Source organism: Anolis sagrei, chromosome X (genome assembly GCF_037176765.1).
Source record: "Anolis sagrei isolate rAnoSag1 chromosome X, rAnoSag1.mat, whole genome shotgun sequence".
Taxonomy (NCBI): Eukaryota; Metazoa; Chordata; class Lepidosauria; order Squamata; family Dactyloidae; genus Anolis; species Anolis sagrei.
Genome location: NC_090034.1, coordinates 31,473,208 through 31,485,305, shown reverse-complemented (window position 1 = coordinate 31,485,305; position 12,098 = coordinate 31,473,208). Strand labels below are relative to the sequence as shown.

The 12,098-nt window shown below is 47.3% G+C and overlaps 1 protein-coding gene across 3 annotated transcripts in view; it reads left to right on the top strand.

The window, feature by feature from the left end:
• KNTC1 (kinetochore associated 1) overlaps nucleotides 1–12,098 on the top strand; it is a 165,157-nt gene that overhangs the window by 128,270 nt on the left and 24,789 nt on the right. For all 3 annotated transcript variants that reach the window (XM_067473103.1, XM_060786016.2, XM_067473104.1), the window contains one exon: nucleotides 10,697–10,874. In XM_067473103.1, coding sequence (XP_067329204.1) covers nucleotides 10,697–10,874 — 178 coding nt within the window. The remainder of the gene's footprint in view (nucleotides 1–10,696; nucleotides 10,875–12,098) is intronic.

The window sequence follows — 12,098 nt, the reverse complement described above, 5'->3', positions numbered from 1 at the left end:
CACCTGACCCAGAAAAAACTAGGTAAGGGGTTTTACTCAGCATATGAATCTAAAAGAAGGGGAGTGGTAACTTATGTAAGAGAGGACATTCCAGCAGAGCTAATGTTCAAGGACCAGGAAGGCAGAGTAGTTGCAGTTAAAATTAAACTGGGAAATGAGAGCATCTTAATCTGCAACATATACGCCCCCAACGGCCCTAAAACCAAATTCCTTCAATATCTGGAAACAAACATTCGTATGGTAGAATTTGACAGCCTGATGATCCTAGGCGATTTTAACGGGATATTAGACAAAAAACTAGATAAATGGCCTAGCAACACAAAGGATAACTGTAAATCCATTCTCCCCAAACAATTCACCTCGTTTATGGAGGAATTTGATCTCCATGATATTTGGAGACACTGCCATCCAGACGAAAAGGACTTTACGTTCTATTCGTCGCGCCACAAATCGTGGAGCAGAATAGACATGATTTGGGCAACAAAATCTCTTTTGACTAAGATTCATAGCACCCAAATAGAACCCAGAGATCGATCGGACCACTGCGCCTTAGTACTAACCCTCCACAAGAAAGAGGCCAATAGGAGATGGAGACTAAATGATAATCTCCTTAAAACGGAATCCGACATCCGGAAAAACAAAGAATTAATTAGGGAATACTTTAAGATAAATGACTCTGGCGAAGTGTCTTCCCAGATCGTATGGGACGCCCTCAAGGCGGTGGCGAGGGGTTATCTTATTCAGCAGAATGCGGCCAAAAACAGAAAGAAGAATGCAGAGATAAAAATATTGGACAAGGAAATAGCCGAAAAAGAACTAGAACTAAAGAGGAATCCGGATAAACGAGCATTAGAACATAAACTCCGCAGATTAAAGAGCAGAAAACATCACTTGGAGGTGGAATCCCTAGAGAAGATGTACAAATATATAAAACAACAGGAATTCGAAAACGCCAATAAGCCTGGCAAATGGATGCTGAGGAAAATAAGAAAGAAAAAACAGTCACAACAAATAATAAGAATTAAAAAAGGAGATAAATATCTAATAAAGGATAACGAAATTATGGAAGAATTTAAGGAATTCTACACAGCACTGTACAACAGAGATGAGACTCAAGAATCGGACATAACACACTACCTAGCTAAACTTAAATTAGATAAAATCTCAGATAAACAGCGAGAGGCGCTGAATAGGGAAATTACGGAACAGGAAATTGCGGAGGCTATTACCAACTTGCCCGCCAATAAAGCACCAGGCCCTGACGGCTTCACCGCCTGTTTTTACAAAACCATGAAGGAAGAACTCTTATTGCCCCTCCTCAATCTGATGAACTTAGCTTTATCCACAGGTAAGATTCCGGACTCGTGGAAAGAGGCGGAGATTGTACTCATTAAAAAAGCAAATGCAACAGGAGAAGAAAAACAGAACTATAGGCCGATATCGCTGCTGAACACCGATTACAAAATCTTCACCACCATCTTAGCAAAAAGACTAAAAGGTTTTCTATCAGAGTGGATAGGTGAGGAACAAGCAGGCTTCCTCCCTGGCAGAAGCACCAAAGACAACTTGAGAGCAGTTATAGATACTATTGAGTACTATGACATTAATATACAGAAAGAATTAGCTCTGTTATCCCTAGATGCCGAGAAGGCCTTTGACTGCCTGAGTTGGAAGTTTATGAAGTTACTCTTAGCAGAGATAGATATAGGCTACTCATTTCGAAATGCTATATCAGCTATCTATTCGAACCAATCGGCGAAAATATCAATAAATTCACATCTATCGGGAGAAATCAAGATCACGAATGGAACCAGACAAGGCTGCCCTATTTCACCTCTTCTTTTTATTATGGCCCTGGAAACCCTCCTCAAGACAATCAGGGAAGATGACAACATCAAAGGAATGAAGATTGCAAAGTTGGATTATAAACTAAGAGCGTACGCTGATGATATCATTTGTACTATCGAAGACCCCATAAGCAATATTCAGAACTGGACAGATGCCCTTGAAGAATATGGTAAGGTCTCAGGTTTCAGAATCAACAAAAGCAAGACGATGATACTAACTAAAAACATGAATTCGAGTAAGCAAAAAACATTGGAAGATCTAACGGGATTCACGATTAAGAAGAAAATAAAATATCTAGGGATTTGGCTTACGGCCAAAAATACGCAGTTATTTAAAAATAATTATGAAAACACCTGGAAGAAGGTGAAATCGGATCTAGCAAGTTGGAAATTTCTGAATCTATCTCTTCTCGGAAGAATCAGCCTGATAAAAATGAGTGTCTTACCAAGACTACTTTACCTTTTTCAAAACCTCCCTATTATAAGGAACAACAGAATTTACCAACACTGGAACAAAGATATAGAGAGATTTATTTGGAAAGGGAAGAAGCCCAGAATGAAACACCAAACTATGATCGATAAGACAGAAAGAGGAGGCTTCGGACTCCCGAGCTTGAAAATCTATGCCGAAGCCTGTGCCCTTTGTTGGGTAAAGGAATGGGCTACCCTCAGGAATGAAAAAACTCTAACACTAGAGGGATTCAATTTAAGAGTAGGCTGGCACGCGTACCTTTGGTACGATAGATCTAAATTGGAGAGAGGTTTCAACAACCACTTTGTCAGATCTACCTTACTTAAAGTCTGGATTAAATACAGAAGACACTTCTATTCTAAAACCCCTCTCTGGCTCTCCCCGACAGAGGCAACACACAGACGCCTCCTAGGTTGGCAACAGTGGCCTATTTATAAAAACATACTGGTGAAAAATAAAGAAAATAACTCATGGATGCTGAAACCCCAAGAAGAACTGACCCGGATATACAAAAAACTAACATGGTTGCAATATTTTCAGCTACGGGAATCACTAAAACAGGATGGCAGGGAGGGGTTTGAAGAAAAAGATTCCATGTGGGACATAGTTTTAAAAACGGAAAAAAAAATTATCACCAGGCTTTACAACCAACTGTTGAGTTGGGAGACAGAGACGGAGGAAATTAAAACCTGCATGATCCGCTGGGCCCAGAACATCGGGCGCCCAATAAAGATCCAAGAATGGCAGACCCTATGGCGGAAAAAATTAAAATACACGTACTCGACGGCATTAAAAGAGAACTGGTTGAAGACATTCCATCGATGGTACCTAACACCGTACAAATTGAGCCAGATGTATAAAAACCTTAATAACTCCTGTTGGAAATGCAAAGCACACCCAGGCACTTATTTCCACATGTGGTGGACATGTGCAGTGGTGAAAAAGTTCTGGCAAGAGGTACAAGAACAAGCCCAATTAATTTTCAGGGCAAAATTTCCTAGAAAGCCAGAATACTTCCTGCTAGGGCTGACTGATGACGATTTCAAACTTAATAGCAATGAGGATATATTATGGATGTATATATCAACAGCAGCACGCATAACCCTAGCAAGGCATTGGAAGAAGGATAGTGTTCCGGAAACCACAGAATGGCTTGGTAAACTGGCGGAAATACGAGACATGGATAAACTGACTTACCTGTTAAGACGCAGCTCTGGGAGAGCTGTTAGACAGACGGACTGGGCTTGTTTTGATGATTATGAAAAAATGAAATTGGAATTACACAAAGACTAAGACCGAAATAGAAGAGACTCAGATAGCAAGACGTTTCTATACAGTTAGACGCAGAGGTTCGAAAGGGGACCCTTCAAGAAATCCCCAAAGATTAGTCGAGGATTCTTCGTCTGGAAACCAAATGGAAGTCACTTTTGCCCATCCCCACTTGCAAGGCGGGATCTGGGTACATAGTTTTGTCTGTTTTTGTCTCCCCTTCCCCGATCAGACCTCTCCCTTGCCCTTCGGCTTCGTCGCTCCCCCCCTCCCCCCCCCCCACTTCCTTCCCTATCCCCCCCTTTCCTCATGTACCGTAGTCCAGCCATATTCACGATGTTGTTTTTACTATTTCGCATTCTGTATTTTGTATTGTGTATTCGTATGTATACTTAAAATCAATAAATATTTAATAAAAAAAAATAGAAAGCAAAAGAACACTTTAGCCCTCAGCTAGGCCCGCCCATTTTCCCCCCGAGTATAAATAGCCCATGGGTGGGACTAGCCGACAGTTCTCTTTTTCCGCTCGCATGTGAGACAACTGGAGAATCTTCTGTGCTTTGTGTTTCTATCATCCATTTGATTGCTTGGTTTTCGACTTTTGGACTGTGTACCTGACAATTCTCTGCTAAGCCCTCTTGCTTCGATCTGGTTTGGACTGACTTTGAGGTATTTTGACTTTGGACTGAATTCGACCACTCTTCTCCCACGCCCTCGATTATGGCTACCACTTCATTCAAGAAGTGCTCCAAGTGCCCAAACATCCTCCCGGATACAGACGGGCACTCTCTTTGCCTCACCTGCCTGGGGAGGCCCATCTGACCCAAGCCTGCGCTATATGCCTGTCATTTACACCGCAGACGAGAAAAAATAGGGTCTCCAGGCTCCGGGCGGCGCTTTATGAGAGGGCCCTCCTGCCGCCTCCCGCCCCGGGGCAAGCCGCCGAACGCCCAAACTTACCTCTTTCGGCCTCCTCCATCGACCCAGCCAAAAAGAAGGCCAAAAAGTCTAAAAATTGTGGGGCACAAGATGGCCGCCAAGCCTCTGTTCAAAAGAAAACTCCTGAGGAAAGAGCGGGAAGAGCTCTTGAGGTCCATCGCGCCGATGCGCCTATGGCGGCCCCAAGCATCCAGGCCGAGGCGATGCTGCCCCTGCAGGCAGCTGATATATCGCTGGCAGCGCCCTCGACTTCGACTCCTCTGCCCGCGAGCTCGCTTTGGGGCCGGCCTGCCTGATGTCGCCCACTGCGGCGCTGCCTCTCTTCTCTCCCTCACCCCTGCAAAGGGTTCGGGAATCTCCAAGGCTTCCAGTCGCGGCGAGCTCGGCCGCCATGCCAATGCACCCCCGATGCTGATCCTCTCATCTGAGGAAGCCTCCGCCGCCCCGCCCCCATCGGGGGGGAGGAATGCGAAAGTTGGCGCTGCCGGCCGCGCGCCGCAAGAAGATGGGGACTGCCGCGAGGGAGGAGTGCCCGCTACCGATAGAGCTCCTCCTGTCTTGGTACTGGCCTCGCCGGCCCAGCCCTGGCCGCAGCGCCCTCAGAGCCGGCGCAGCAGGAGACCGAAGCGCTCGAGATCCCCCTCCCGAAGGAGTGGAAGATTGCATTGCCGCCGACGCTGGGCGGCGTTGGGACGCACCCGATCCTCCTCCTCTTCTTCCTCGTCTTCCTCCTCCTCCTCTTCGACCTCCGGACGGAGCAGACGCTCCAGGACAGCAAGATCTTCCCGGCGACACCGTAGGCTTATGGCTCCCCCTCCTTGCCCAGGCTTCTGGCAGATGGGCCCCTCGGGCCAGATGCTGTTTGTGCAGGACCCGCTTCCAACCATGCCTGTGCCTGCCTTCCCAGCGATAGCAACGACAGGGACCCTGACTACTCCTGCGACCTGCCCCCAAACCTTGAGTGACAGGCCTTCCACATCTTCTCAGAATACCTCAGAAAGGGCATCTGTGTGTGGCCCTCCTTTTGTGCTGACCTTTACCGTTATGAACCCAGGTAACTCTACTTCTGTGCTGACCTCGGCTCAGCCTTCGATGAATCAGACTGCCTGCATTCAAAACAACCTACCAGGGGACAACCCCCCCACTCTGGCTACTTCTCAAATACAATTACAAGGTGACTCTACCCCCACGGGACAGTCGAGGGGTCTTTTGCCTGGGGTTTCTGTACAGGACGCTGCTGGGGTAGAGAGTTCTGACTCTGATCAGGAACTCCCTGATGCTACCCAACAGGGAGAGGGCGAGAACACCACATTCATGCACCCTGCTGATGTAAATAAATTCGCAGCTTTAATTGACAGAATTATTAAGGCATTAGATATTCCCGCCCCAAAACCCCCCGAGCACGTGGAGGACCCCATGTTCCCTTCAGAGGAACAGGTCATAACCCACGCCTCTCCTTTACCTGTGCTGCCGTACCTTTTAAAGCTAGCAAAGGTGTCCGATATGTCCCCCTCCTTGGTCCCTGCGATCCCGCGTCGCCTGGATCTGCTATATAAGATTGATGTGTCAACGGTAAAGTGGGTTGCGGCGCCACCCAAGCCAAACACTGTGGTGGCAGAGGTGGCGAAGACCAAACGCCCCAAAAATTCACTAACTGCCCCCCCAATAGAGAGGGAAAGAAAATTGACACCTTTGGGAAAAAGGCCCATTTTGCTGCAGGCATATTCACTAGGATGGCCCATTATGCCACCTATGCTAGTGGACACCAGACCTTCCTCTGGGGAAAGATCCTGCCATACATCGATATGTTACCACCTGACCAACAACTGTTCCCTAGGGCACTGCAGGCAGAGGCATTGGCCCTATCTAAAATGCAGAAAGATTTTGCCAAACATTTGGCCAAGACCTCTGGCAATTTATTCTCCACCGCAACCTCCATTAGGAGGCACGCGTTTCTGCGTGCCTCCAACTTGTCTGAGGAAGGAAAAGCCCTTGCAGAGGACCTTCCCTTTCATGAGGAGGGTCTCTTTAACCCACAGACAGATGAAAGGCTAAAGCAAAAGCAGGACGTGAGGCAGGCAGCGGGTAAATTTGGCTACGCGTGGCAGCCGTACCCTCAACAACGCCAAAGATGGAACCTCCCCTCCTCTGGCTTCCGTAGAAATTACGGCAATTCTTATGGAGGCTCCTTTAGAAATAGAAACAATAACTCCTCCAGATTCCAAGGGGGGTGAAGGAGCCCTTACTAACCAGGCTTTTGGGAACAAGTCCAAAACCCGGGGGGGGGGGGGAGGCAAAGAAGCGTCTTTGACGCACTTACCACTGGTTTGACTCACAAAACGTGTGAAGTGTCGCTGCCTGTTGCAGCTGTTTCAATTCCTGTTGTTCAAAATTGTGCTCCTGTGATTTCTCCTCAATTCGGAGACAGGCTTTCCTGGTTCTACCTGGCTTGGTCCAGTATTACCACCGATAGATGGGTACTTTCAATTGTTGCCCAGGAATATGTGATTGAGTTCTGTGATCTGCCAAGGGTGGGCCATGTCCGACGCATGTTACCGTCGGGGCCCTTGCTGGATGAAGTTGAGATGTTATTGAATAAAGGGGCAATATCCCCGTTGGATCCTTCCATGTTTCCTTATTGTTTCTTTTCTCGTTACTTTCTGGTTACTAAACGCGGGGGGCGGTCTACGCCCCTTCCTCGATCTCCGACACCTTAATAAATATATCCGGCCAAAGAAATTTAGGATGGTCACCCTCTCTTCCATTCTACCATTGTTGTCTAAGGGCGTGTGGTTTGCCACTATTGACCTAAAAGATGCATATTTCCATTTATCAATTGCCCATCACCACCGTAGGTTCCTTGCCTTCATGGTGGGTAGCAAGGCATACTGTTTCAACGTCCTTCCTTTTGGGTTGTCCACAGCCCCCCGGGTGTTCACCAAGTGTATGTCCGTAGTGGCAGCCCATCTACGCACAAGAGGGGTGACGGTATACCCTTACATTGACGATTGGTTGATCGTTTCGATGTCGCGGGACCATCTTCAAACCCAAATATCTTTTGTTCTGTCCCTTCTCCAGTCTCTCGGGCTCGTGGTGAACCTCGACAAGTCGTCCCTGTCCCCTTCTCAGAGGATCCCCTTCATCGGTACGCTGCTGGATTCTGTCGCTCAGAGAGCCTTCCTCCCAGCAGACCGACTTGCCAACCTGAGAGAGCTGGTACTGCAGACCATGGCCTCCCCCTTTGTGACAGCCAAGCAGGTGCAGGTTCTACTGGGACACATGGCGTCCACGATGGCCGTAACACCATATGCCAGACTACGCATGCGGCCCCTCCAGTCGTGGTTTGTTTCAACATTCAGCCCTATTATGGACAACCCTTCTGTCCGGCTCATACTACCTGCAGATGTTCGCCGATCCCTCCAGTGCTGGCAGGATGCACGATGGGTGGGGGCGGGACTGCCTTTTCACCTGCCCCTTCCTACTCGAATGATTACTACAGATTCTTCTCTTCTGGGCTGGGGGGCTCACACACAGGGTCTCATCACCCAAGGCGTTTGGGTAGGAGAAGAAAACACCTTTCACATAAATCTGTTGGAGTTACTCGCAGTGCAAAGGGCTCTCATGTCATTCGAAAGGGTCGTAAGAGGACAAATAGTACACGTACTCACCGACAACACCACGGTGATGTACTATCTCAACAAGCAGGGAGGCACTCATTCCCTCCCCCTGCTGAACCTGACCATTCAAATTTGGGACTGGTGCTTGGACCGGGGCATACATCTGGTGACGCATCTCCCGGGGGAACAGAACCTGCTGGCAGACTTCCTCAGCAGGAGTCCGTTGACACACCACGAATGGTCGCTCAACCAGTGGGAGACTCTACGACTTTTTCGGGCATGGGGCACTCCGGAGGTGGATCTGTTCGCGACCCGGGCCAATACGAAGTGCGCCCTGTTTTGTGCTCGGGCTCGAGCCTCGGCCGAGATAGGCTGCCTGGAGGACGCCTTCTTACAAGACTGGTCGATCCACCCCTCGTACGCCTTTCCACCCTTCCCTCTACTCCTGAGGGTGGTGGCCAAAATCCAAAGAGAGGGCGCACGGTGCATTTTGATAACACCTTGGTGGCCGCGACAGCCATGCTTTTCCCCACTACAATTGATGGCGAAGGGGGTGTTCGTTTGACTTCCGGACAGAGTAGATCTTCTAACGTCACAGGGGGATTGGGTTCTGTATCCGGAAGTGCACAAGCTGAGACTGACGGTGTGGAGAATCAACCCACTTCGCTAGTCCCATTTGACACTCTGTCCTCTCCTGTGTTAGAGATTATTGAAGCTGCACACAGACCTTCGACGAGACGCTCTTACCTTTACAAATGGTCGAAGTTCAGCTCATTCGCTCGTCTTAAGGGATTGGATCCAGTTACTGTTCCTACTCCTGTTGTTTTGGACTTTTTAGTATCTTTATCGGAGAAGGGGTTATCATATTCTTCACTTAAGTGCTATTTAGCCGCCATTTCATGGTTTAGAAGGAAGTCTGGGTTGCCGTCTTGTTTTACCGATCCATTAGTTAAAATGTCTTTAAGGGGTTTTGCTAATACTAGACCTTCAGTGGCCCCTATCGCCCCGGCGTGGAGTTTAGAATTGGTGTTATCCTGTCTCTCTAAACCTCCCTTTGAACCTTTAGCCAGGATTGATCTTTCCTTTTTGTCATGGAAAACTGCCTTTTTGGTGGCGATAACGGCAGCCAGGCTCTCCAGCGAGCTCTGCGCCCTACGAGTGGATCCTCCCTATCTTAAGTTTCATAGGGATAGGGCAGTTTTACGAACCGATTTAGCCTTCTTGCCTAAAGCCTCTTCTCAGTTCCATATGTCACAGGAACTAGTGTTACCTGGTTTCTTTCAGAACCCTTCCACATCTGCTGAACGTTCCTTACACTTATTGGATGTGCGCAGGGCTCTCGCCTTCTATGTAGAGAGGACGGCATCGGTCAGGAAAACCCCCAGATTGTTCATTAAGTATCGAAGAGATACTTTGGGCCTTCCTGTTTCGTCTCAGAGGTTTTCTTGGATAGTTTCTGTTATTTGTTTATGTTATCGCCTGGTAGGCAAGGAATTACCATCACAGATTAGAGGCCATTCTACTAGGTCAATGGCTACGTCGACGGCCTTCCTAAAGGGAGTGTCGCTCGATGCCATCTGCCGGGCGGCTATTTGGACATCCCCGTTGACATTTGTGTCACATTATAAAGTGGATGCAGTTTCTGATAGGGATATGGAGTTTGGAAGAGCGGTGCTTTCTTCGGCGGTGGCATGATCCCGCCAGCCGATCCTTATAGCTCGCTAATCTATCAAATGTACGATTCACAGTGACTATGACAGGAAATTATAAGTTGCTTACCTGTAGTTAGTCACCTGTGAATTCGTACATGCCCGCCTGTCCTCCCCTCGAGTATCATGCCACGCCTTCCAGCTGCTTTGCAGCGGAAGAGAACTGTCGGCTAGTCCCACCCATGGGCTATATATACTCGGGGGGGGGGGGAAATGGGCGTGCCTAGCTGAGGGCTAAAGTGTTCTTTTACTTTCTAGAAGGTTCCGTAAGTTGTACTGCGCAGGCACAGAGATATCAAATGTACGAATTCACAGGTGACTACTCAGGAAACTACAGTTACAGGTAAGCAACTTATAATTCGTAAACTTCCTCCTTGATTGAATCGTCTATTTATCTACTCACATTTTCCTTTCGAACTGCTAGGTAGGCAAAAGCTGGGCTAAAGGCCAGAAGCTCACGCCAACCTGGGCTTTGAACTGTCAGCCTTTCGATTGGCAAGATTTACTGCACCTGGTGGTTAACCTGCTGTGCTAAAGCCCGGCCCATGCAACATACATGCTCTAGAGAAATGCTAGAAACACCCAGATGGCTCATGTACTATTTTGGGAGAGTATTTCCAAATCATACATACTTCCCAAACTGCTTGTCCATATCTTTCTTTTCAAAAATATGCATTTGACAGACATTACTGCATGTAACTTCATCCAGCAACTTTGACGACACTATTTATATCCATGCTTCATGAAAGTGTTCAGCTACAAGTTGACTTCCTTTTTAAAACCGGCTTGGAGGTTGAGTGGAGGAAATGAGTGTTGGTTTTTTTTCCTTGTCGGTTCCTCTAGGCCCAAGCGCTGATGCTCCTAAAACACCTGAAATCATACAAAAGAACGTCCGTTCCTGGAGCTCTGGAACACGAGTATCTCTTAGGACAGGGTATCTCTCTCTCGCCAACTGCTCAGACCCGGCTTCCCTTCCATCTGATCTTCTTTGGAGCATCAAACAATTTCTTCAAAATCATTAGTGAGTGTGCAAAGGCAACTTTTTAAATCTTTGTCTTGAAGCTGGCAAGTGAATAGGATGGGTAACACCTGTCTTGGTCAAGATGACCCTTGACTTTGAAGATTCCACCAGCATTATTATTATTATTATTATTATTATTATTATTATTATTATTTACTAGCTTGGATACCCGGTGTTCCCTAGGTTATTTGAAAAAGTCATTTTTTTTAAAAAATGTACAAAATGAATAAGATTGTGGGTGAACTACAACTCACGACATGCCAGGTTAACCCTGAAAAACTCCATCAGTATTTGAAGTTTGGTATATTGGGCAAGTTCGCTCTGCATCATTGGTGGGGTTCAGTGTGCTCTCTGGCTGTAGGGTAATCTACAGCTCCCACTATGGTGAGTCACTCCCCTGAAACCCCTCCAGTAGGTTGAGTTAGTCATGGGAGTTCTGTGTGCCAAGTTTGGTCCAGGTCCATCATCAGTGGAGGTCACAGTTTCTCTGGTGGTGGGTGAACTACAACTCCCAGAAAGGAAAGTCAGTGTGTCCCGTCCCCCCCAACCCCTCCAGTAATGAAATTTCAGCATATCAGGTATGCTTGCATAGTTTGATCTAGATCCATGAGTGTTTGGGTTCACAGTGCTCTCTGGATGTAGGTGAACTACAACTCTACCAAATCGAGGTGAATTTTCCCCAAAGGCCTTCAGATTTTTTTGCTGATCATGTGACTAGTTTGGACATCTTTGTGCCAAGTTTGGTCCAATTCTGTCTTTGGTGGAGTTCAGAGTGCTCATGGATTGCAGGTGAACTATAAATCCCAGTACCTACAACTCCAAAATGCCCAGGCCAATTCCCCTCAAAACCTACTAGTATTCAAATTTGGGTATATCGGGTATGCACACTAAGTTTGGTCCATACGAATCCTTGTTTGGGTTCATAGTGCACCCTGATGTAGGTGAACTACAACTCCTCTAAATCTCTCCAAAGACCTCCAGTATTTTTTGTTGATCATGGGCGTTCTGTGTGCCAAGTTAGTTCCAGGTCCATCGTTGGTGGAGTTCAGAGTTCTCTTAGTTTGCAGGTGAACTATGCATCCCAGGACCTACAAGTCCTATAAATAAAGGTGAATTCTCCCCAAACCTCTTTAGTAAGTTCAGTTGCTTATCAATTCCTCTGTTTGCTGTGTGGCACAGAAAAGAATAGGAGAGGGTTAAGGGAGAGGCAGTGGGTGAGGTCAT